This window comes from Anas platyrhynchos, chromosome 13 (genome assembly GCF_047663525.1).
Source record: "Anas platyrhynchos isolate ZD024472 breed Pekin duck chromosome 13, IASCAAS_PekinDuck_T2T, whole genome shotgun sequence".
NCBI lineage: Eukaryota > Metazoa > Chordata > Aves > Anseriformes > Anatidae > Anas > Anas platyrhynchos.
Genome location: NC_092599.1, coordinates 2,866,745 through 2,892,713, shown reverse-complemented (window position 1 = coordinate 2,892,713; position 25,969 = coordinate 2,866,745). Strand labels below are relative to the sequence as shown.

At 38.3% G+C, this 25,969-nt stretch overlaps 1 protein-coding gene across 15 annotated transcripts in view; it reads left to right on the top strand.

Annotated features, from left to right (window-relative positions):
* The window catches only part of LOC101794429 (contactin-6), a 145,655-nt gene that overhangs the window by 99,565 nt on the left and 20,121 nt on the right, over positions 1-25,969 (top strand). For 14 of the 15 annotated variants that reach the window (XM_072044321.1, XM_072044318.1, XM_072044323.1 and 11 more), the window contains 4 exons: positions 2,331-2,460; positions 3,431-3,581; positions 20,244-20,371; positions 25,680-25,855. In XM_072044321.1, coding sequence (XP_071900422.1) covers positions 2,331-2,460; positions 3,431-3,581; positions 20,244-20,371; positions 25,680-25,855 — 585 coding nt within the window. The remainder of the gene's footprint in view (positions 1-2,330; positions 2,461-3,430; positions 3,582-20,243; positions 20,372-25,679; positions 25,856-25,969) is intronic. The other variant, XM_072044320.1, reaches the window with a different exon arrangement.

Here is a 25,969-nt window from a genome sequence, read left to right as displayed (position 1 = left end):
CCTTTTAATTAAGCACCTATGCAGTATCTATTGGGTGTAAACATACAGAAGCACTTTCAAAACATATAGGTTAAATTAACACCTACTGGGTTGCAAAACCAGCACTTGTTTGATTTACTAGTGTATATTTGAAACAATGGGAGAAAGGTCCAATCTTCCTTATGATTTTCTTCAGGATTAGTCCTCAACAGAGTTCAACTACCATCTGAGAAGGCTAGCTAGAATTTACTTCGATTGCAGTTTTTCAAAACCCAAGAGTTTTACTCATATTGTCACCTGTCCCTAAGCAAGATTATCTGGTTTCTCGTTTTGAAGACAGTGATATTTAGAGTCTGTTGCTTTTCAATTGCATCGTTTCAATAAAAAAAGGATAAAACACTCTACAGAAACATTTTCAACCAACACTTTCACAGTACTTACAGTGTATTGTAAATGGAATACTTCAGGCAACAAAATGCAGAATGTCATTGCTCAGTGGACAAAATGGATATTTTGGAGGTGAAAGTACAAGAAAGGTATAATAAAATATTAAGTCTGTCACAGCACCCTGCTTGTTGGAAATATCATGGGAAGAATACCTCCCAGACACTTTCCACCTTGGGACTTCGTCTAAGGATATTGTCTGCTCTCTGTCAAACCTTTTCTCCCTGGCCACCTAGTTGGTCATCTCTGCATTATTCCTGCGTGTGTACATGGTGTGCTTTATTCTTCTCTTTATCTATGTAGCTCAAAAGAGCCAGCTGAGAATCGTGGGGAATTTGGCATGTGTATGAAGTGTGAGTGTTGCTTCAGAAGGGGGTTTTATTCAAAGGAAGTTTGTAAAATAAATAAATAAGTAAATAGAATGTACCAAGAGGATAGCAAACAGCCTGAAGGTAAAACTAAGTATGCGGAATATATCTGTAGCAAGAGCCTCAAAAAATTAACAGTAGATAAGTAATGTAATGTTGTTAATTAGTTTGCAGTGCACCAGCCATATAACTGCAGGCTGTGCTCATCATATTTCCAAGCTAAACAAGGTTGGACTGGGTCAGTTTTTGGTTGAGAGACCTCCAAGGAAAAGCCAGAGTACTAAAAAACAGTTCCTTGGCTCAACAGGCAACTCTCTCCCCTCTGCAGTACAGCAAGAGAAATTCCCTGACAGGGATGCAAAGAGCTTACCTGTGGCAGCTTAGCAAGTTAGGCTGTACGCATTCAGCAAATCACAAATGTTTTAGGTGCTTATAGGTGTTCTGCAAAGGACTGTACTATTTAATGTAACAACATATGTTCCTCTTACTGTTTCAGAGGCAGTAGAGTCACACTAAAATAGTAGCATAATAATAATAGTAATATCCCTTCTCTGATGTGCGCTTGGTGATGGAATTCCCTGTTGTTCTTTTCTTCCACACCAATATGTTTTGGAGAACACATTCTCTCTTACTTCACAGTGTTATGTTTTGCTGTGGAGCTATGATTGTCTCCAGAAGTTAGCAATGGTTAATTTGCAAAATATTTAGATTAAAGTTATGTTTACATTATTACAAAACGTTCTTTATTTCTTAAGATAAAGCAAACAAAACTCCTTTTAATGCACCCAGAAAAAAAAGCTGTGGTCCAAATTTACGTATTGTGCAGTTTCCTCTATTTCATCAGAATTACATCAAAGCAATATATGGTGAATACAAATTCAAGCCATGAAGAACATGTTTGTTTGTTTTCTGACTTGAACAGTTACCTGTGGGTTTTCAATAGGATTTTAAGTGTTGGTTTCAGCAGAACTTTCAGTGGATCATTTTTCTGTGACGTGGAGGTGATGACATTTTAAACTTCAGTTATTTGAACACCTCTGTCTCCCGCAGAGTCTTTCTGATCATCTTCAATTATCATTGTTAGATTTGTCTAATAGAAAAGGAGGGTAAATCATCCCTCACCATGCCCCTGGAGAGGGATGTAGGTGCTGCTTCTCAGGAGCCATATGGAAGATGCTCCGGGTTTCCAGCATGGTGCAGCCGTGCCTGCCCTCCGGTAGCTGCTTCTGTCTTTTTCGTGGTGAAGCATGCCCAGGTTCACAGCTCGGCAAAGCAGGCAAACACATGTCACAGCTGGAACATCTGGGGAAACCTGCCCAAGGCAATGACTCTGCAACATGTGCCTTGAAAAGCTTTGAAGAGTTAGGGTCTGAAAATACATCCATCATAATTGATGTATGCATTGTAATTCTGATGAGTCTGTCTAACGTGATTTCCAAAAATGTCTCCACTTTGAATTATCAACATGATACCAAAAGGCTTTGGGACTGTGCATTTATTGGCTCTGTCAATGTTTTTTGCTTGTTTTTCTTTTATCAGGAGAGAATCCAAATATACAATGGAACTCTTACCATACCGATGCTGAATATGTCAGACTCTGGCCTGTATCAGTGTGTAGCAGAAAACAAGTACGATACTATATATGCCAATGCTGAATTGCGGGTGATAGGTGAGTAAATGTCATTAAAATGAAGACACTGAGTATAATAGGACATTGCTTTCAAAAATCTGAAATTAAGAAATAACTAGATTAAATTCCACCTGGCAGTTCAAGCACGTTCATGTTTCCTTGCTTGTGCTTCAAGCGCTATGTGGGAATGTTTTTGGATTTCATGGCTGGTTTAAGGGCAAAATCCTAATCTCATTTGTAGTCTGTTTTTCACATGCACTCAAGTTTAAAGAATACTATTTTTCACTTAATATTTTGAGTTATTAATAGCTATTCTGAAGTTTTAAAAATCATTTCAGGAAGTGGGAAAAATAGTTCTAACATTAAAGAACATGGCAAATGTTTATATAAAAGTAAATAACATACAACAAATAATCTAAATGATTACCAGAGAACCACATAAAATATAATTTTTTCACGTTATAAGTGTTCCCCTATCAATATGAAAATATAAAGGTTGTTCTACAGCCAAGTACTGCTGAAAGTGGTAAAACACTGACTTCAGGAGTAACTAACTGTTGTAGGTCTTAAGGAGAATTTTCCCATAAAATACTGCACATCTCTGTGCATAAACTTTGAGTCAGTTAATAAAGAGAAAATTATTGATAAATTGTAAATGCATGTTCTAAACTCTGCAGATGAATACCTGTGGCTAGGATCAGGAAAAGTATTTATACTGCTGATGAAGCTTTGCTCAGGAACCTCCTTTGCAGACAGACCTCTTCTCCCAGTCTGCGCAGAATCCTGAGGAAGGATTGTGTGACTGGAGACTTTAGAAACAGCAGCATAAATGAGACTAAATGAATTCTGTGCTTTGGTGTTAAATTATATTTTTCACGTTTGATATATCCACTCTTGCAGAAAGCTTAAAAGCAAAGCAATTATTGGATTCACCTACTACGTTACTCAGAAATTAGCTAGTTCATTTAATAACTTGTCAACTGCATACCATTGTGCTCTTTATTTTTAGCTGCGGCCCCTGATTTTTCAAAAAATCCTGTGAAAAAAATCTCCATTGTTCAAGTTGGAGGTGAAGTTACAATTGGTTGTAAACCAAGTGCTTCTCCCAGAGCAGTTATTAACTGGAGAAAAGGCTCAGAGGTGCTGCGGCAGAACAAAAGGTACTGTAATAAACTAGTTGCTGGATTGTTGGGTGTTCTGTTTTAATATAATTTAAACATCACTGAAACACAACTGACTTAGTATTGCTTTTGACAGCTCATTGACAGAAAACTTTGATGCCAGAGGCCTGCTCTTCTTTAGCTGTGGCCATACAGTTCTGCAGCTATAAAGCTGATTGAGAACAAAGACAAACCGAATACACCCGGGTAATTGTATGATACATAAGCTCAAGTTCATCAACAGTTAATTCACTGGAATACTATCAGAGCTGACTGTTTACCACATGCAAAGCCTGAGTGAATCAGCTTCATGTAGGAGACATCAGTGGAGGCTTCAGAGAAGTGGAATATACCCTCAGGCTGCAGCATAATTGCTTAGCAGCTGTACAGGTTGTACAATAACCCATATCGAAATCACCCTACAGATCCCCTGTCTTTTCTGTTTAGGCAGGATTTAGCCACTGGACCAACGTGCCAGTACGCTTCCTAGCCAACTGATATGTAGTTGCATGGTCTTAAGCAGAACATTACTGACATTGGGTCTTACATGGCTGATAGTTTATTTGTGGGTTGCCACAAACTATGCTTAGTACTGTATGCCAATGCCAGTTACACAGTAAAGCATTAACTCAAGTCAATAAGTTGCTTTTAATGCAAGACACAGTGTGTAACCATGATTCTATTTCCATGTGGAAATGTAGGTAGATGAGTGAAATGGACAAGTGTCTAAGAACTATAATCTTTATCTCTTTCAGTTCATGAATATAACAGCAATACAGCAAATAGTATACGTTGGTAATAAAAGTAAATTTGAGTAGACGTGGAAAATGCAAAGCTGAGAAAGAGGTATTTCACATAGGTAGTTGCAATAAAACAAAGCTATGGGTAAGCAATCTGTGCCAGAGTCTGTAGAGAACTTTCCATTGATTTTTTTTTTCCATCCTGTCAATAATGCTAGTTTTATTTTCTATTTAACTGCTCAGTTACTAACTGAAAATATTTTCCTAACTAGTGCTCAGTCAAATCTTTTATTTGCATTTTTGTATGGTCTATTCCACAAAAAAAGCCTATTCATTCCTACTGTATGGAGTCTCAGTCTACCCCTGTAGGACACAAAACATTCCCATTATGCAGTTTGCCATGGGTAAACCCTGACACTGAGTACAGGAGCAAGAAGGGCACCATCTAGAACTTGCATTGTAAATCACTGAATTAAGCCTAGACCTTGCTACTTCCAGCACCATGGTATTCCCCATCTGATCTGCTTATAAAAAAAAAAAAAAAATATTTACATACTGCGTGCCATATTTACTTGTACTTCTGTATTAATTTACTAACAATTATAAGCATGCTGCAATTTTTGAGCATCCCAGAAGGCCTTCTGCTGCTGAGCAAAAGTAAACAAAAGGAGCAAGATTTGCACTGAGGCAAATGCAAGGGATTTTAAACACTCCATGTGCAAAACAATATTACCAGTGTGTCCACTTCACTGGTGTGAAGTAGAATTTGAGGCTTTTTTTTATTATTAAATGACTAAATAGATAATGCCACTGTTTTAAAGAAGATAAAATAAATCGTCTATATGGTATTTTTTTTCCAGAGATCTTTGATAGAAAGCAGAAATGAAATGAGGATCTGTGTAGCTGTAATTTCTCTTCACAGCTAATTAAAGTACTAAAATCACACATCTTTGCTCATAAAAAAGAAAGAACCTGCTCTGTCTTTCTGTATGTATGATTAAATCCTGACATGTACCATACAGATGCTCTGTTTTAACTAAAGCTTTCCTTATATCTGCTCACATTTCATTATGCAGCATTTATAGTCTATGTGGATTTCTCTTCTAGGTTTTTAAAATCTGGTTAGGCTATATATGCTGGGGAGGGGGGGGGAAAGAAATACCAGTCCCTTATGGTTCTGACAGCAAAACTGTGATGGACGTACTGCAAAATAAGTCAAACCACATAGCTTCCTGAGAATGATTTGGACAAATTCAATCTTTTGTTACAGAAATAGTGCAACTAGACCTATTTCACCCTAAGGGAAAAAGGATGTTCATTCTTTTTCACCTTCTTCCTTTCACTTGTGATAATAGGTTATGATGGTCATGCATGCATAGTTACTGCTGTCCCTGAACCTCTGAGCTATTAATATCACACAACACTGCTTTATATTAATGTCAGTTTAAGTGTGTAAATATAGATGTGCTAAATAGGAAAAGTTAATTAATAGACTATGCATCTTATTAATAAAGGCACCATGAAATACTTTATACTTGATTTCCTCTGGGGTTCTTCTGTCAAGCCTTTTTATATTTACAAAGCTGCAGTACTTGGGTGAAGGTCCTCAGCCTTCAAAGATGTTTTCTTCCTGCCCCATTCCTCTCTCCCGTCTTCTCTGTAGTTCAAAACCACCTTTACCTGAATCTTCACCTGTTTGTATACTCTAGCTGATGTAGAATGGTTTATTACATTTGAATCATACACAAGTCCTTCAAAAAAATTCCCCAATCAATTTTTTACATTAAATGGGAAAGCAAATATACATATATCAGGTCTGCTTACTGTTCCTCTTCTCAGTGTTCCTTCTACATTGAGTATTCTATTTCATAGCTCTCAAAAATAATTGATTTTCACCCTAATTCATATGGGTCACCTTTTGTATAGTGGGCTTTATCTTTGGCTGGTGCAGCTGGCCACTTTGGAGTGGCAATGTGAGATTATCAGCTACAGGAATCAAAAGAAATCCCATGGTTGGCTAATCCTTGTTTATGTAATCCTTGTTTATGTCTTCTCTGTCTTCATGTGATTCCTCTAGTCAGCTTCTACATATTGTCTAGTACAGCTTCAAGATTTCTTTTGGGAAACTGACCTCCTCCTTTGAATCCAATTTTTGTGAAATAGGCTTTTGGGAGCAATGCCACTTGTCCAATGGGCTGATGTCAAAGTTGGAAGAGATTTATTTGCCCTTTGCCAAATGCAAGACCTTTTCTTGGCATGTGCTGTGGATTTTAGCTAATGTGGAGATTAAATGCGGCAGAGAAAAAGAACAAACGTAATGCTATGAACTCCCAAGCTGGGGATTTTGACACAGATAGGAGCTATTTTTCTGTTATGTATTCTCAATAAATCCAGAGGGAGTTTTCTTCATCTCACACCTCACTTTTATCATCTTATGCACCCACTGAGGAAAAGTGGAAAAGAAAGAGTGGAAAGAAACCATTCATATATTAAAGCAAATTTGCAAGTTTAGACTCTGATTTTATCACGAATATATGTCATATCATCTTCAGTGGATTCAGGATGTTTTGTTTTTATTTTTTTATAAATTCATATAAACATTTTAATAAATGGGAATTGGAGCCCTATTTACTTACCAGGGAGAGGTGCTGTTCCCTCAGCATGAACCAAGGATCCCCAAACACTGTAGTGAATGCATATAAACACATGTGATTCACTCCACTCAGAATTTAAATGAAGATAGCTGAGGGAAAACAAAGAAATGAGGTAGGCTGAAAAAATGCATTAGTCATATGCAGCACTTTCCATGCATTAATAATCAGTAAAAAGCAAATATTCATAATTTAAGTTCTTTTCTGGGGACTGGACAAGAAGTATGTTTAGGGGTTAATAAGATATGCTCAATATGTTTTGGCTCCTGGTCTTGCCTGTAGGACAATCTTCAACCCCATCTCAGTGAAGGATGGTAATTGATTCTCTGCCATAAACAAAGCTGCTCTACCTGGTAAGTGTGGCATGGGAGAGAGAATTTATTTTTTGTATTTTACATTCAAGTTGCTGCCATTTCTCAAAGGAAATATGGCAGAGTGATTGAGCACTGAAATGAAAAGCTGTCTTTCAACAACCTTATACAAAGAAAAGTGAGCAGATGTTTTGGTTGGAGACTACTACTAAGGGTTAGAAAAATTATCTAGTAATTGCTGAGGTCTCACAGCTGCCCCTTGGGGGCTCAGCCTCAGGGGGATTTTCTCCTGCTACCAGGAGAGATGCAACAACCCAGCAGGTTTCAATAACCAAAGGGTCACAGCTGTATGTTGCATCTCGGCAGTCTCCTGGGCAGGACCACTCTTCTACAGCCTTCTGAGATTGCACAACTGCTGTCCACTTCTGTTTTTCTTCTTCTGCTCCACTGTTTGGAATCAGGTCTCTTCCCTGCTCCATACACACCCCCCAACACCAAAAAAAAAAGTTTTTAAAATGTCTGTCTTCTTGCGGACTGCTGTTGGAATTAGAAAAGGAGGAGATTTAAAAAAAGCAGTTAATTGGTAAACATGAGAGTCCCTCGATCTACCCACCAAATAAAACATATAAAGCATATTGCACTGTGAAATAGCATTTCAGCTTGAGCCAATTTGAAAAGAAATGTGTCAGGGCAGTTCAACAAACTGCAGTGAAACATTTCAATTACCAGAATGTCAGCATTGTTTGTTTAGCTTGTACTGAAACCTTCCAGAATATCCATTATTTTAAATAAATAAAAAAAATAAAAGTCCTGCTTGGGGAGGAATCATGACAAAATGGATTGAAAATCCCAAATTTTGTAGTAGTCTACTAACAAAGGAGAAGATTGATGTCACTTAAGTTTTATTTAGCTGAAGTCAATATGCAGTCTAAGGTAGTTATTTACTTTTTCTTGGCAGGCACCTCTATCTCAAATGAGATGCCTAACTTTTAGATGAACAAAGCAGGGGGAATGAAACACCTACAGTGTTTGAAAAAAAGAAACCTGTGCTGAAGTCGCACTAGTTGAGTCGCACAGGCAAAGAGAAGCTTTGCTTGTCATGCTGGTTTGTGCCACAAACCACCCTGATTTATGCACCCACTGTTTGCAGATAAAGATAGTAGAGACATTTGTATGCTGGTAGCAAGTTTCATATGTGAAGTATTTTCTTATGCTATTCCAACATTTACCATCCTATTCCCAGCTTTCTACAGCAATGTGGCGAGGTGAATAGGAATGGGATATTAATATTACTATTATTTTATATTTTAAGTCCAGTTTTCGAAGCCTGGATTAAGTGTATTTCCATTTTATCCTTCTTGCTTTTCTACCGCAAGAAGCTTTGCATAGCTTTGATGATATGCCTTAACCCTTCTATCTTATCAATGTCTGTGTGCTTGTAAAGAAGTTCATTTCCTATTTTAGTTTTTAAATAGAGCACTTGAAGTGTGGGCATCAGCAATCAGAGCAATTCCAGATATCTTAGACACCATCGCTGTAAGTCAACATGAATACAAATTAAGCTTCTCCCTTGATGAATTTCTAATTTTGCTTAGGGAACCAATGGAATTGATTCCACATCTGCTAAATTTGATTAATCACTTCAGTTCCATTCCTTGCTAACAACTAAACTGACAGAAATCAAAGACATGGATTTACCTGTCTGCTTTCTGTGTTTGGTCTGAGTTTGCATACTAAGATATGAAAACTCCTGCAAAACCTGAGCCTACTGTGGAGAATTGCTTTGTTTTTTCATCTCTCAGGCCGTGCTAGTACAATGTATTTGTTGCTAACTGGATAAAACCCATCCTTACCTTCCCAATGGAATGCTGAGAGCTGCAAGGAGCATTCTGTATTCTGGCTAAAAGTATCTCACGTTCAGATTAGAATGGTCTTACTTTTTTTTTTATGAATGATAGCAGAAAAGATATTGCAAAAGACCAGTAAGGGTGGAGATAATACACTTCCTGAATATTTATTTGCCAACAGCAGTTCTATTTTTCTGTTTTCACTGTTGCGTGTAAGTATAAGTATACAAGCATTTTCCCAGGCTTACTTCTCGATAATGTCATTGAATCTAGCAGGATCATAAACCATGACAATACTCACTGAAGAGTGAGTAAAAATGAGCAGGAATGTTTGGTGATCCAGCAAAACTGCTAAAATTGGCATTACAAAAAAAAAGTTTTACAATCAAAGGAATGCTAGAAAATGCCTCAGACTGACCTGAAGTACCTCCAGTCTTTCCTTCTTTGTGTTTTTCATGCTTCTAGTTAATTCTGTCTTTTCCCCCAAGAGGAGATGGAAGGCAGGGGAGGAGAAAGCTTATAACTGTGTGAAAGATGAGGAAGGAGATACGGGGGGAAGGAAGAATGAGAACAGAGGAGGGGAAGAAAAAGAATATTTTATTTTTCTTCTTAATCTTATTTTCCTTTGTTTTCCCCCTTTCTTCTTCTTCTGTTATCTTTCCATTTGAACTCAATCCACTGTAAAGTAATGAGAAGGCAGGAGGGGCCCCCCATTGCTACTTGACCCCATGAAACTCTGGCAGGCAGAAGACAGAATATTAGTGCAGAGGAAGACATAAGAAAGGGCTTTTCTTCTATTTATTTTTTTCTTCTCTCTCCTTAGAGAGTTTCATAATGGAACAAGCCAATAAACTTAATTTCATCATGTATTACTGACTACTTAATGTAATACTGTTTAGCACATCAGATAACGTGAGCATCAAGTAAGCAAATGAACCATATGTTCTCATGTTTAAGGAAGAGTGACAACCTGCATGATACTGGATTTATTACAGTTTCCCTTCTGTATGACATCTCTGTAATACAATTTCAAATTGTTCCTAGTCAACTCCTGGGAACCTTGTTAAGGTGAGCCTTTCCAAGGGGCTGTCCTACATGCTGAGATGTCCCAAGCAATCTGTCACTCTTCCATGTCATATGGAGTTGTAATAAACTAAGCCCCAGTGAGTGTCAGTGTTGTGCCCTCTCTCCCTTTTAGTTCATGTTCTGTCCCTGCTTCATGCACATATTCTCATTGATGTTTAGGATTTGATCCAAAGCCAGCTAATCTCATTGGAGCTTTTCCATTGACTTCAACAGGCTTTGAATCAAGGTTCCTAATTAGGAGTTCGCACAAAAAATAATGAGAGAATGCAACCTTCTGTGATCCTCTTCTAGTCCAAGTTGTACTGCCATGCACATCATTACTGTTGTACTTATTCTTGTGTGTATTGCCATAGCATACAGAATTATGAGCAGTGGATGAAAAGCATGCTGTGCTGCACTGCACAAACAACAAATAAAAGATTCCAGATGGAAAAAATTCTGACCTAAAAGTGATGTGAGAGGCAATGGCTAGATAAGGGTGTGTTGGGGATGTGATGTAAAAAGACGTAATAGGATGTTATTGATTGGCACGATAGGTAAATGGGTATCTCTTGCCAGTTATGCTCTAGATGTGGTGAATGAAAAGACAAAGAATTTCTGGGATTTTTCTGAGTGTGAAAAACTAAATGAGACTGAGTACATGAAACAGCACCTTGAAAATGTGGCTAGTGCTTGGCCAACATGAAGGATTTGTAAGAGGATACTAACACCTCTGCTTTAGCATGTGCTCGAGCTTGAATACATGGGATGTTATTGGAAATCAAAATTTTTACAAATAAATACTAATACTTTACTATGTCTTTTCTATGAAAACTAAAAATGTTTTCAAATTTTCTATGAATGACAGAGCTGCTTAAGAGACTCATCCAAGAGGCAGCATATTAGTCATACATAAAAATGACACAATATCTATGTTCTGTGTTACTTCGAGAAAGCCTGTGGGTCTAAGGCTTGTGTCCAACCGTTATAGGTCAAGTTAAGCACAAATTCTGCAGACAATCTGGGGATTGTCCCAGAGTTTCCTGCAAACCAACAACTAGCCAAGTCAAGGGGTACAGAAAGCTGGAAGTAATGAGACCTAAAGACACAAGAGCAAGGAAATGTACAGAGATAAGAGTGGTCAGTGTGGAAGGTGAAATGATCAAAGATGAATCAAAGATGACTTCAGCAAGGCTTTTGACACCGTCTCCCACAGCATTCTCCTCAAGAAACTGGCTGCTCTTGGCTTGGACTGGCGCACGCTTCGTTGGGTTAGAAACTGGCTGGATAGCCGGGCCCAAAGAGTTGTGGTGAATGGAGCCAAGTCCAGTTGGAGGCCAGTCACTAGTGGCGTCCCCCAGGGCTCGGTGCTGGGGCCGGTCCTCTTTAACATCTTCATCAATGATCTGGATGATGGCATTGAGTGCACCCTCAGTAAGTTTGCAGATGACACCAAGCTAGGTGCGTGTGTCGATCTGCTCGAGGGTAGGAAGGCTCTGCAGGAGGATCTGGATAGGCTGCACCGATGGGCTGAGGTCAACTGCATGAAGTTCAACAAGGCCAAGTGCCGGGTCCTGCACCTGGGGCGCAATAACCCCAGGCAGAACTACAGGCTGGGAGAGGAATGGTTGGAGAGCTGCCAGGCAGAGAAGGACCTGGGAGTGATGGTGGACAGTCGGCTGAATATGAGCCAGCAGTGTGCTCAGGTGGCCAAGAAGGCCAACGGCATCCTGGCTTGTATCAGAAACACTGTGACCAGCAGGGCTAGGGAGGTGATCGTCCCCCTGTACTCGGCTCTGGTGAGGCCGCACCTCGAGTACTGTGTTCAGTTCTGGGCCCCTCGCTACAAGAAGGACATCGAGGTGCTTGAGCGGGTCCAAAGAAGGGCGACGAAGCTGGTGAGGGGCCTGGAGAACAAGTCCTACGAGGAGCGGCTGAGGGAGCTGGGCTTGTTCAGCCTAGAGAAGAGGAGGCTCAGGGGTGACCTTATTGCTCTTTATAAGTACATTAAAGGAGGCTGTAGAGAGGTGGGGGTTGGCCTGTTCTCCCATGTGCCTGGTGACAGGACGAGGGGGAATGGGCTAAAGTTACGCCAGGGGAGCTTTAGGTTAGATGTTAGGAAGAATTTCTTTACTGAAAGGGTTGTGAGGCACTGGAACGGGCTGCCCAGGGAGGTGGTGGAGTCACCATCCCTGGAAGTCTTCAAAAGACGTTTAGATGTAGAGCTTAGGGATATGGTTTAGTGGGGACTGTTAGTGTTAGGTTAGAGGTTGGACTCGATGATCTTGAGGTCTCTTCCAACCTAGAAATTCTGTGATTCTGTGAATGAAGTCAGGCTAAGGAGAAGAGCAGAGGAATTCAGGGGATGAGCTCAGAGAGAACATTGATGGCAAAGCAGCAGTGAGAGCTTCTCACTGGAGAACGGGGATTTTGGTCCTTCCTTTTTTGCTTCTTAGGAATTGTTTGCCCAAGCTTGGGAATTTGGACTACTCATTCCAAAATCCCTTTCCTGATTTGATTGTTAAAAATTAATTTCTTTGACATTAGAATACACCTACAGCAAGAGCATCTCCAGTGCTGCACATCTAGTATGTGTATGCGTGCACGTGAACGTGCTGGTTCAGGGTTTCTAAAAACAAATCAGCACCACGCTGTGTACCTGGTGTCACTTGCTGCTAGTATATATGGAATAATTTAAAGTTAACTGCAGGTTTTATTGTACTTTTATTTTTGAAATATGTTCTGACAAGCAGATAGGGAAGAAGATTTCTCTAAGTGAATTAAACTCCCACACACAGGGTAATTCAGGGCCTTAAGTACTGTTTGAATTCCGCTTAAGTCCCATATTAAGGTCTTAGTTTTACATCTGGAGTGAATTTGGTTGTATGAATGGCTGCCTCTGAACTTCTGATAATATCTGAATCATAAAAATAATGATTAATAGTGGGATTTGGTTGAATAGTAGTAGTGTGGGCACACCATCTTGTGCTGGAAGAACTTTTCTCTGATGTACCAGAGCTGTAAAGATCTTATAAAAGCAACAGAATTTGTTGGCAAATAGAAAACATGGCAACCTTTTTCTCTCACAATTCAGGTTATTTTCTACTTGGATTCTCACCACAGAATTTTGCAGTCTGGCTCCTGATCCTTTCCTTCTTAGTGTATTACTTTACCACTATATTTTTTTTCTACTATGAATGTTCACATTGATTGGTGTACAGCTAGATAAGTGCCATGTTTTTTTATGCCCTGTCCACAAAGTAGGCTTGTAACTAAGAGATACCTTTTTGGCTGGACTTGCTAAGGTATGGCTCTTGTCTCAGTCTAGTTTATATGAAATCTCATGACATCAACTGTTTAGATTTCAGATAGGGTGAGGACAGACACATGGGAGAGAAGAGCCATAAGTGGGCCATATCTGTGAAATACGACATGAGAACAAGTTACTATGGGAAAAGGAAGGGTAGTGTTTGTTTTTTAAAAATTATTGCAATGATTTAGAAAGCTGAAGAGATTAAAACATTTGGGGGCTGTTATCTTTTGTTTTGGTCCATTATCAAACTAGCTGTTTGTTTGGCTCGTCTTTCTTTCCTGTACGCATAGAGGTGCTGCTGCCCAGTATTCCACAGCTGCAAGTTTTGAGACATAATACTACAATAGGTTTAGGCACATATCTACAAACATGGTGTTTTTCCTACTTTTTGCTTTGGCCATCGTGTAAAGACATTTGCCTGCCTCACATTTATCATGAGTATATTAAAGACAGCATAGCAATTATCGCAGTTTTATGTTAATGAGAGTACAGTCTCCTGAAAATATTGTAATTTGTCTCAAAGCTTCACAATGGAGTAAAACTTGATTCGGATGTCTGTAGATATTTGCATAAAATAAATATTTGTAGTTCCAAATTGCAAAGATTCTATGCAAAAATAACGTTCATTTTTAGGTACATTTAGAAATTTGGGGAAACAGGAATAGTGTTTCATTGACACCTTTTACCATTGCTAATGGTATTCTAAGATGTTATTTCTAAGATGTTTTAATAAGACTATTCAGATAGATTGTGTAATTTTGTTTTGATCTAAATAGTTAACACAGAGTTTAATGGCATTTATTTTATTTCCAGTTAATTGTCAATCAACTCTGAAGCTCATTTATAACAGCATGCAGATAAGGAAAATCTTCATTTAAGCATAGTTTATTAAATGGCAATAGTATTAGCATACAAATTACACTCAGAATAGGATAAACAGGTACAAAGATCATTAACATATAATACAGACAGTTGGATCTCAGATGGGACTCAGTGGGACCTTTTCAAAAATACCAGAGCTGTCATCAGCAGGTACAATTCATTCACTCAGTCAAACTTTACTCGCATTTACATCTGCATAAATCAGTAGGAATACTGAGTCACTTGAGATCTGTGCTCAAGTGGCTGTCCCTTGCTTGCTTCTCCTTGTGCTTTTTAATTCAGCCTCTCTCATGCTTACCAATCTTTGCAAAATTAGAAAAGTCAGTTATTGTCTCAGCGTCTGCTAGCATACCTGAAGACATTTATAAACAATAGCTTTTCATAGCCTGTGAAAGCAACGGTGGTTTTGCTCTTGAGCACTAAAGTGAGACTGCGAAGACATGGTTTCAAATAGGATTTCTCAGATAATAAAAATTACTTTGCCTCTGATTTCATCAGATCCAGCATACTCCCTTTTTATCTGCACAGTGCCGTGATGATGACTTCAATAACATTATGAGGTGTCAGACACTTGATGTTAGAGGCAGACAGGAGAAAAGAAGGGTGAATCTTTATATCAAGTATCAGGGTTACTTTATTTTGAAAGGAATTATTTTATGCCCTTGAAAAGATAACTGTACTACTGGAAGTACTGAAATCTGCAGACATAGGTTTGAATCACCCCTAGTATTACACCAGTGCAGCTCAGCTGATTTTGATGGAGATTTCAAAGGCATTTGCTGTATTGAATTAATGTAATTGACATCCATGAATTAAAATTGTACATCTCTAAAACAGATAGGCTGAACAATACCGCAGTGCACAAAACACTTCAAAATCTAATGAGTTGACACCTCTTTCTTTTCTCAGATTTTATTTTTCTATCGGCCTTGCTAAATACATATTATTCTTTCATGCTCTTAAGATCAAAGCAAATAGCCATCAACAATCTTTTGTTCACATGAGACAACACTTTCGGAGATGGTTTGTTTGGCCTGGTTAATTAAAAGCTGTACCTATCATCCCTGCTTGATTTCTCAAGTTCTTTACTTAAAAAGTATGTGTGACAATTTTAATGAGCTCTCACTTCTTCCCAGTTTCATGTCTTCTGCAGAAACATTGCAAACTATTCTTTTGAACATTATGCAGAGTTTTGACTCCAGCAGATCTTGGGTAGCCTGTTTTCCCTTCTCACATAGCACTTATCTTCCACATTAATGGAGTGACTCAGAGAGGACAAGGACACCTATCAATCCCATGAAATTACTAAGTTAAAAGCAAACAAAAGGACATCACTTACACTGTTCTTAAATGGGGAAGAACTTCTCCCAAGCTGGTATGTGACTGATAGTTTATGGAGACTCAAATTTCTTTGGATCATTTCCTGAAATCAGTCATCATCCTGCTCAGACAGGCACCACCTCTGGAGCCAAACCCTGGACTGGGGCTCCCTTGGCTTTCCTGGGTATGTCCTCAAACTGGGCTATGACAGCTGTTTTATACCTGCATCATCTACTTGAAGTGAACTTCATCCACCATACCCAGCTCTTTGTGGGGCTGGTTCCCAGGCTGGTTACATATGGAATGGTATTTCAGAGCATTTCCAGTCAGCTCGTGTGTGCTAGAATGTTGTATGAGTTTATTTCACCGGATTTTCATCTCTTCATTTCCTTATGGTGTCTTTACTTAATTGAGCTATTTACCCAGAGGTAGCACCTGCATAATTCAGGCAGGAACATCAGCATCAGCATGAGCCTGATAAGCACTGAAGCATTTTGTAAGTTGGAGATGCCTACGCAATCCCTTGCTGCAACAGGACTTCATGAACAGCTGTGTCCCAAGTAGTTCCTTTCATTCTTCTTTCCTCTCCTTTACCAGCGACATATTTATCAGCTCCACTGCAGATCTTTTGATGTTTGTCCCTTGACAAACACGCATTTACTTATTGAGTAAAGTCCATTTTTTTTTTTTTCTGGCAGAGAAAACATTCTACTTGCGCTATACTGGGCAAGTTAACTTTTCTGTCTTGTCACAGTACTTGAAGTTACCTTGTCTCCTGATGCAAATGGTAAGAATTATTATCTATAGCCTTTGTGCAGTCTAAAATGTTGTGAAAAGTAACGGTTTTCAGCAAGCCTTTCAGCAGGTGAGACATGCATTTCACAGCTTCTTTTTAAATCGTTTGTAAGAGCTTGATCTGAAGCAAATTAAAGCAAATATTCCCATCACCGTCAGAATCGCAGTATTTGGAAGATAAATGGAAGAGGACAGAGTGCAGCCCCTCCGAACCCACCCATGGCACAAAGTCACGGCTGTGAGGAAGTTTATGTCAACTTTGCCGTTCCTGGCAACTGGGTCGGTATTTCACACAGCTTTTTTTCCATGCATTTGAAATGCATCATGTTGATTTTCTGCTGTGTTCTGCCTTCTCATCCCTCTCCTGACACAGACCTTGGTATACCTGAAAATCACTTTTTTTTTTCTCCCTTTAATTCTCTTTTCTGCTAGCTAATTACTCTGGATCTCATTGTGTTTTTACATAAATTCTGCCCGAGTATTGTATTTACAGCTAGCTCCCTAATTGTCTTTAGGTAACGTGACCTCTGTTTCAAGCAGCTCTGAAGCTTTTGTTAGCTCGTGGCTTGTCTTTGCTGAGCTCTGTTTTGATCTGCTGAAAGAGCCGGTCCAGCCCCAGCCTGCCCAGTTGTGGAAGTATTACTTCAGAACAGCATTTCTAAAGATCAAACATTACCTCATCAGCCCTTGAGTGGGTACAAACCCCTCTTAGTAAATAAATCACGAAGCTGTGAATTATTCAGATCTCAATTCCTAACAAAGAATACATAAGGAAAAAAAAAAAAGTCTAAGCTAGATATCACTAAACTTCAGTGAAAAAGCCATAACCAGTAATCCTTAGAGGGCTAAGCACAGAGCTTGTGCATTCGAAGATTCTTCCCTTTATTAATGTGTATCTTTAAAGACTCTGTTTTTCCTGGATATTTACTTATAGTGGAAGCTTCCGGGGACTAGGATTGTCTGGTTTTGTCTCATGCCCACTTCTAGATTCCAGTCTGTATGTGGAGCTTCTAGGTACAACTGCAGGAAAAATAATAGGGCATCAATATTTGATGGTGAGAGAGACACTAAGTTGTCTCATTATATCTTATAATTCAGGTATACAATTTATGAGCATTTGCTGATCCACACTTGAGAATCTGTTGGCACCGTAATAAAGCCAGCATACATTAGCTAACCAGTCAATTGAATCAACTATTTTATCACCAGCAGTTTCTGATGACAGTGTTTTCTTGCGGCTGGTACAAACTGGTGTGAAGAAATGCATCATTAATGCAAAGAACATTGCAAAGGCAGAAGTGAAAAACCTGTAAGTGTTTCCTCATATTTAAACCCACCTTTGAAATATTGTCCTCGGGTGTCTCCCCACACCAAGGAGATGCACTTATAACCTCTGGTTTCTTGCTTATTCATCCTTCCTTGTCTGAAAATGTTGTATGGTTTATACATCATTACATTAAAAAGTGTACTTTGTTGATTTGTATTTTGCTCCTCTCCGATATATTTGGATATATGATATTAATATATGGATATATTAATGTGGGTATATGATAGATTATTAAACCCCAACTTATTTTCTCATCATACTACAAATTGCAGGCAAGCAACCACTGCAGTACCTGGTGATTATTGCCAAGGTAACAAAGATTTTTCATTCAAACCTGAATCCCTTCCTCTCTCAGCTCCACAGCCCAGTGAGAGACATTGCGGGGAGCAGGGGCCACATGGGCACCCTGGAGGAGCTGGAAGGGCAGGAAGTGTCCTCACTGCCATGCAGATGTCCCAGCTCAGGGCTCCTTGCTCCTAAATCTGCCCCTGAGCAGGGGCAAGTCTTCTACAGAGTCAGGACTTTACAAGGAGAGAAATGAAGGGACGAAGCAGCATGCATTGTAGCTGGTGACAAATGGACATTGCAAGGTGAATTCAATCAGGACTGAGGCACAGTAAGAGCATCCTGCTGGTTCAGCAGTGGGAGCAAATGGAGGGGGGGTGGAGCACACGACCTCCAGAACAGCACATCCCCACTGTCCTGCCCCCATGGTTGTGCTCCCCTCCATCCAGAATCAGCTGGGCACCTTGTGTCTCTGCTGCAGCCCCTGCTTTGCAGCTCCCTGGCAGGGTTGCAGGCCGGGTTGGCGTCTGTGTTTCGACACAGGGTCAGAAATCTGAGTCTGGCGCTTCCCTCTGTCAGCTGCGAGGCTGGGAGAGGGTAATGGGAAGCAGAACAAGGCCTGATGTGTGTTACGCTTATAGCTACAAGCATATAAATACAAGAGTGGAATACAGCAAGATGCTGTGATGGTTTTTGTGATTTAACAGCTATGATAGTACTGCCAGCTTCAACTTCTGCTCTTGTTATTGTTCGTTTCCTTTAATAATTCATTACATCATCCAATCTTATGTTGTCGGTAATAAATATTAAATACCCAAGCTGTGATGCATGAATTAGATATTTTCTTTTTATAAAAGGACTCTTGTATTAGATTTAAATGTCAATTAAAAGAAGAAAATAAAAGAATAATGCAGTGCTTCTGCGAGCACTGGAATGAATGAAGCCTCTTTTCTCTTGGATTTATGACTTACATCTGGATTTTGACAGATCTAGGAAAACGCGGTGTCTGAGCACTGCTTTTCCCTGTTAGGTGCAGATTCTCTGATGCCTACTAAGCAGCGTGCTCACGGTGGCCACACTGGTAGGAGGGACTCTACATGGAAACCCTAATCCCATTTTCTTGAGACTTCAAGGAACGTCGTGACATTCGGCCCACTGTCCTTCTGAGCTCAGAAAAAAATAACCAAAATATCTACCAGAGGCAACAGGTGGATGGAGGAACTGACACAAAATAAAGAAAATCTTATTAGATAATATTATTTTCTGTCCTAAAGTTCATTGCCCAGATAAATCACTTTTCATTTTGAGACTCTCTACCTTTGATAGATGCCTGTTCTGTGTATTTGTGAAGGAAATCCCCAAACCCTGAAGCTCTGTCCTTGTGTGTAAAAGCAAAAAGGTTCCTGGCATGCCACGAAAGCCTACCTAAAGAAAACTTAAGCCGAACACTGCACTGGCTTATATCCTAATGTAGCTCATTGACAAGAAGAAGCATGTAAACAAGCTTAGAAATTAATTTTGTCCATAAAACCCAGGAGTGGTTCTGAAATTACTATTAAATGCAATTTACCCAATCCTCAGCAAACTGGTGTGAACAGCATAGTGACTAACAAGGTGATTTGAGGGCCCTGTGAGACAGCGGTGTATTTGATTTGGCTCCTTGGCTTGTGAGATGGCATTTCAGCATCTCAGCTAGTCTGCTAATGTCTTTTAATAATCCTGACAAAATTGCACAGGCAGCTGGCCTCAGACATAACATTAGTATAGCATCAGAACATTGAGATCTGGAAAAAAAGCTCCCTATGGTAAAATATAGCACAATTAGGTAACAAGTTGGGTCTTCCTTCATTCTCTTGAGACTCCTAATTTTACTGCAAGTGAACTAGATAAGTTAATGGTCAATTCCAGTATGTCAATACAACTTCCCCAATATAGAAATCAATAACAAGGAGAGGTGAAAATTAGTTGATACATATTCCCCATGCTGTAGAAGAGAAAAAAACATACTGGAGGCATTTAAATATTAGAAAAAAAAAAAAAAAACATTCAAATTTTGTAACAATTCCTGTAACAGAAGTATTTTTTTCTTCTTTTTTTTTTGTGTGTTTGCTTGTTTGTTTTCCCAGGATCGTCTTCCTGGAGGATGGCAGTCTCAGGCTCTACAACATCACCAAGTCAGATGCTGGGGTTTACACTTGTATAGCAACAAATCAGTTTGGAATTGCCAGAAATTCAGGGAGCCTGACTGTGAAAGGTACTTTAGTATTTTTCTTTGGGCTTTATGAATATTAGAAAGCATTTTTGCTGCTGTTGTTTTTTATTTTTATTCACTGGGATGCTCAAAACTGTGCCAGTCAGTATTCCAATCAATAGTGACAGGTTTTTACTTGCAGTTTACAGTTTAAAATGCTTGCAGCAAGGGAAACCTCATGACCACACTGGCTTGATGATCAATTTGTTTATCAGCAAGGTCTCCCAAGATATCAACAGAAATGTACAGTAGCATTAATAATGATATTTGCACTGCAATACCATGTTGATGTCGCAGACATGGGCTGCACTGTTGCAGTTTGGTGGCCCCTGTGCAGTGTGTTTACATGAATTTATTCAGCTCATTTATTATTTCTATCCTATCTGAGATTCAGAAGAGACTTTAAAGTTGGGGTGTAAAAAAGAAATAAGACAGTATGAATTAATCTGAAAATCAGGTGGATTTATTTTCTTCAGCACAGATACATGTTGCACAGATATACATTGCATATGTTGCATCCCCACAGATCTGAAAGCCACCCACTCCTCCTCTGCGTCCCAGCTGCTGCATGCTACTTTGGCAAAAAAACTCTAAAACAAATCAGAGCCAAGTGAAAACTATTCTTTATGTCTTCACTTGGCTTTTGACTCTGAGTATTAAAATGTCCATCTTCCACAGCCCTTCCCCAGTCTAATTGCTGCATTAACAATAAAGTAAAGAATCTTTTAGAATATCTTCTCTGCTTTTAGACTATTTTGTTTTCCTGGATATAGTCTGAAAGTATTTGATTTTTTGTTTACATTTCCCTACATTTTATTTTTGCTTCACTTAAACCATTTTGACAGTTAGCTATAGAACCGTGTAACTAAGCAAGTCTTTTTCTGAAGGAAGAATGAGGAACATCCTCTTTGCACATTACCTTTATTTTCTTCTTCATAATGAATATGGACTAAAATTTAAATTCTCTCCTTCCAAAGAAAACAACTTGTCTCTTTGAAAGTCTTTAAAAGTGAGCTCTTCTCAGTATGGGTGGTTATAAAAAGCCAAACTTTAAGTCCTCTAAGACAAAATGACTGGTGGGAACTCATGAGATACTGGATAGTGTAACTACAAAGTTAGTACATAATCCAGGAAGGTGGGCACTGGCAGAAAAGGAAGTTTTGTGCAAGGTCCCATGTGGGTGGCAGTCCCTGCTCGCTGCAGTGGGCATCATTTGGGCACATGGCTTTGCTCAGCTTTACGTGGCCTGGTCCCAGCGCAGTGATGCTCTGGAGGGTGTGCCTTCCCTGCAGTGTTTTCACACATTTTTCAAACACAGATAAATGCATCATGGAAGACATTAAAGTCTATTACATCTAAAGCAGTCCTTTGCTTCAAGTTTTTGCTACGCTGATGGATGGTCTATTTCCGTTAGTAAAAAAGTGTTAGAACCAACTTATATCTCAGGTGGGCTAGTCCAGAGCTGGAGGACATAAAACGAGATACTGTTTGTGTAGCTGTTCCTGTGAGCAGCATGTGAAATGAATGTGCTCTATATCCTCTGATGTTTTATCAATGAGGGGAAAAAAAAGAAGGAAAACAGAGACAAACTTAACACGTTTTCTTTCTCTTTGTTCCTGCATGATCTTTTCAATGCAGATGTTTTCTTATACATGTATTCATATTTGTTGATTTTAAATGAGAAGAACAAGTTAAAATATGGAACTTGTGAGATTATAATAAACATATTTATCAGTTTTGCAAAAGAGCTAACATTAATAATGGTTGCAGTTACAAGAAGAGCATGTTATTAAATACAATTTGTAATTCTGTCTTTTTTTCTTTTTTTTTTCCCTGTGACTTCAGAATGTTTACTGTAGCCTGCAGGAATGTCCTTCTTCCTAACCTACTGCAGCTGTCTAAAACTGCTTCATACTCATACTATGAAAGAACAATTAGCATTGATGCAGTGCAATGTGTAATCCGAGATGATGTTACAGCACAGCTAGCAGTGAATAAACCAAGAAGTTTAGGGTTTAGGCAGCTCTGACTTCATTAAAGTTAGATACCATTTCACATACCACATATATACATCCTAATGAAGCAATATGGGAAAATCACATTAAAAAAAATGAAAAAAATATTTTGTTTGGCATTTACAAAGTTTATTAAAACACTCAGTAACAACATGGTATAAAAATGATCTTGTTTGCAGGGAACATTTGTTTTTGTTTCCCCTCTGGAGAAGTTTTGGCTGTTCAATTATAGGCCTCATTGCTTCAGCATTATTTTCAACTGAAATGTCAGAACTTCGAAAAGCATATCTAATGTGCAAATTAAGTTTATTGCTGCTCATTGAGTTGTTTATTCTTTGTGTGAGAAGTCTTTATTATACCTCAAGCACTCACAACATCTTATCTATTTTCTCCTCTGGAATGGGATTTGCCATATAATACATGTCTGAAGTTGCTAAGCAAGATAGATAGATAATGTAGATCCAAGAGCTTTTAAGAAGCTTTTAAAAGTATTTGAGGTAGTAGTCTTAAAGACAACTTCATAAAAGAAGCAGAAATTATCACACAAGTGAACCACTCTGCATCAGTAGTATTACTGGATATGAGAAGGCTAGAACAGGAGATACAAGAGGATGATAATCTCATAATAAAATGGATTTTTTTTTTCTAACACTGCTAAAAAGCACACATCACATACAAACTCAGTATAATTCCCAAAAGATCAGTCTTCAACATTTATTTGGTGGAGGCAAATAGTTCCTAATAATAAGGAAATACAGTTCTTATGAAATTAGAAGCATGTCATTATTAGGATTTGTCATGTTAGAAGAAGAAACCTTAATGTTCTGTTATTCCAAAATATCAGTTCACTAGTGAGTTCCATTGAATGCATTTCTACAAAATATTTATACTAAGGTTCTCATTCAATAGGTTTTTAACAGAGAAATGATCTCTGGAATTTTTAATCTGTCCAATAACATTACATAACAGGATTGCATTTCTATTATTTCTTATCTTTTCTACTATTCTGATCTATATTTCTGATCATTTCTATTATTTCTGATCTTGATCCTCTCTTTGGAGGTGTGATCAAATAATGGCACAAAAATATTACTGACCTTATGAGGCAACCATAATGATGTTGGAACTTTCTGTTGAAGAAAACTCCAAAAATTCTCAACCAGTTTAAACACAAGAAACTAATGGCCCCTTCCCATACAACAGACAACGGACTCTGATAGTCTTAAAAACTTCACAATTAAAAAAATTTACATCATTTGTTATTTTTATTCTATGGGTTTCAGAATGTAACTATTGAATATGATTACAAATGATGTGCAACCCTAATTGTATCATTCTTGCTTAGTTTTTCTTCAACTTTTCCATAGAAATAAATGGATTTTTCTACAAAAAAAAAAAAAATAAAAAAAAATCCATCATTGCTACAAGTAATATAATTTCATAGAATCATGTTATTCATGTTGATCTATTTCAGTTGTGAGAATAATGGAGGAAAAAAAGAGTAAGAAAAGAAAACTTTGTAGAAGTGTTCTGTAGTTCCCAGATACTTTTCAACATTTATTCTATAAAAGTTACCTGTTCTTCACAATGGAATTACTTCACTTGAGATTTATGGAGTCAAGCTCTTTGCCAATGTGTGCTGAAATCAGTGGAGTTGTGCCAACAGAGAATATGGCCCTTGAATCATCTGGAATTTATTGTATGTGACACTCTGCTTCCAGGGAGAAGAAGAGATTGCTTTAATTTAATGATCAAGTATCTTCCAGACAGTCATCTGAGCCCTTCACATCTCTGCAGTCCTTGACTTCAGACAAACCGATGGTGCTGCCATGATGACAGTTTTACATAGTCATGAGAAGCAATCAGAGTAGACAGAGAAATTTTAGAAAGTGTTCCAAGACTGAGCTCTAGAACCTCTGATGCTCTCTCTAGACAGAAAGCTTCTTAATGATTCTGGAACAAGAAAATAAATAATAAATAAATAAATAAATAAAATAAAAACTGAAAAAAAAAAACACACTTTATGTACCTATAACAATAGAAATCACACAAACTCTTTGTTCACTTTCCTTGGATAATGGTACATGATGTCTGCAGCAGGTATAACACTGAAACCAGTATTTTTTATTTATTTTTTTTATAACTTTTTAAAATGCTGTCAGAAAATGTAACATTCTAACTTGTTGCTACTTGACCAGTGCTATAACAATCACTGACCTAGCATAGCTCAGATGCCAGGAAGAAGCTGGTCAGGTTATTGCCTGTGTATACATGTATATTAATCAGTTACCACAATGATGGTAACAGTTTGAACAAAAATGTCTTTGAAGGTGAGGCGTTGGATGCACTGTCATGTACGAACATTTAAGAACCATAACCTTGGTAACCAAAATCCTGAATTTTCAAATAGATTTCTAACACGCAGGGTTAAGCCAGAATGAACACAAAACTAATACAACTCCTGCAAATTTTCTTCTCCTCCTCTCACATTATTTTCAGAACGCATTAATATTGTTGAATAGATTCTGCTCTCATTTTATTCATATGCCTCTCAGTTCTCACCATTTTATAACACTTTCATGCACAAAAGCTTTATTCAAGGGAATTGCTTACAACAAAGTGGTTGTTATCTCTAATCTATCTGCCAGTCATAACAACAAAAGTGAAGTCATATAAATCCATTTCTTTCCCCTTCAGCAAACTACTAGTTCCCTTAATAAGATCTGCAACTTTGTTTCCCAGTGTAAGGGGTTAAAAAAGATTACACAGATAGTTTTTCTGTCTGTTGTGGTATTTTCTCTGAAGCTGTAATGTAAACACCACAGTGAGGTACAGCTAACATTAATATAGATTAAGGATCTCAATGCATATAGTACACAGAGACAGATACTGATTTTGCGTTTGCTGCAGTTTCCTGCAAGGAGGGATTTTCAAGTCTGAAGAACTGTGGGCATATTTCTAACAGTCTTACTAATGAATTCTGCACTTTTAAAGCCAAAATCATATCTATCGACTGTGGGTTTTACAAAGTAACATATGACTAATTTAGCATGTTGCCTCTGACATCTGCTTGCTCTCAGAGCACACAGAGTGCTCATTGTATTGATACTGCAAAAGTAATAGGCTACACATGGGTAAGAGTGTTCTCAAATCATCATCATATTAGAGATAATCTTCTTTATTATGGAACATTTGGGCCAATTTTACATCATTTCACAAATGGCACAAAACTCATTCAAGATCTACTATTTTTATAAGCATTTTAATAAAAAGGATTTTTTTTTTTGTCTCCACAGAAAAGACTGTAATTACTATTCCACCTTCTAATATGGATGTAACAGTTGGAGAAAGCATAGTCCTTCCATGCCAGGTGTCTCATGACCCTTCCCTTCATGTGGTGTTCACATGGTCATTCAATGGAAATAGTATTGATTTTAAAAGAGGAATGCATCATTTTGAAAGAATTGGAGGGGTAAGTTTTTAAAACTCTTTAGTTCTTAATGAAACTACTTGCCACAGTCTTTAGACCACGTAAGCATTTTTCATAATTCTTCCATCGCTATTGATATGCATGGCAAATCATTGT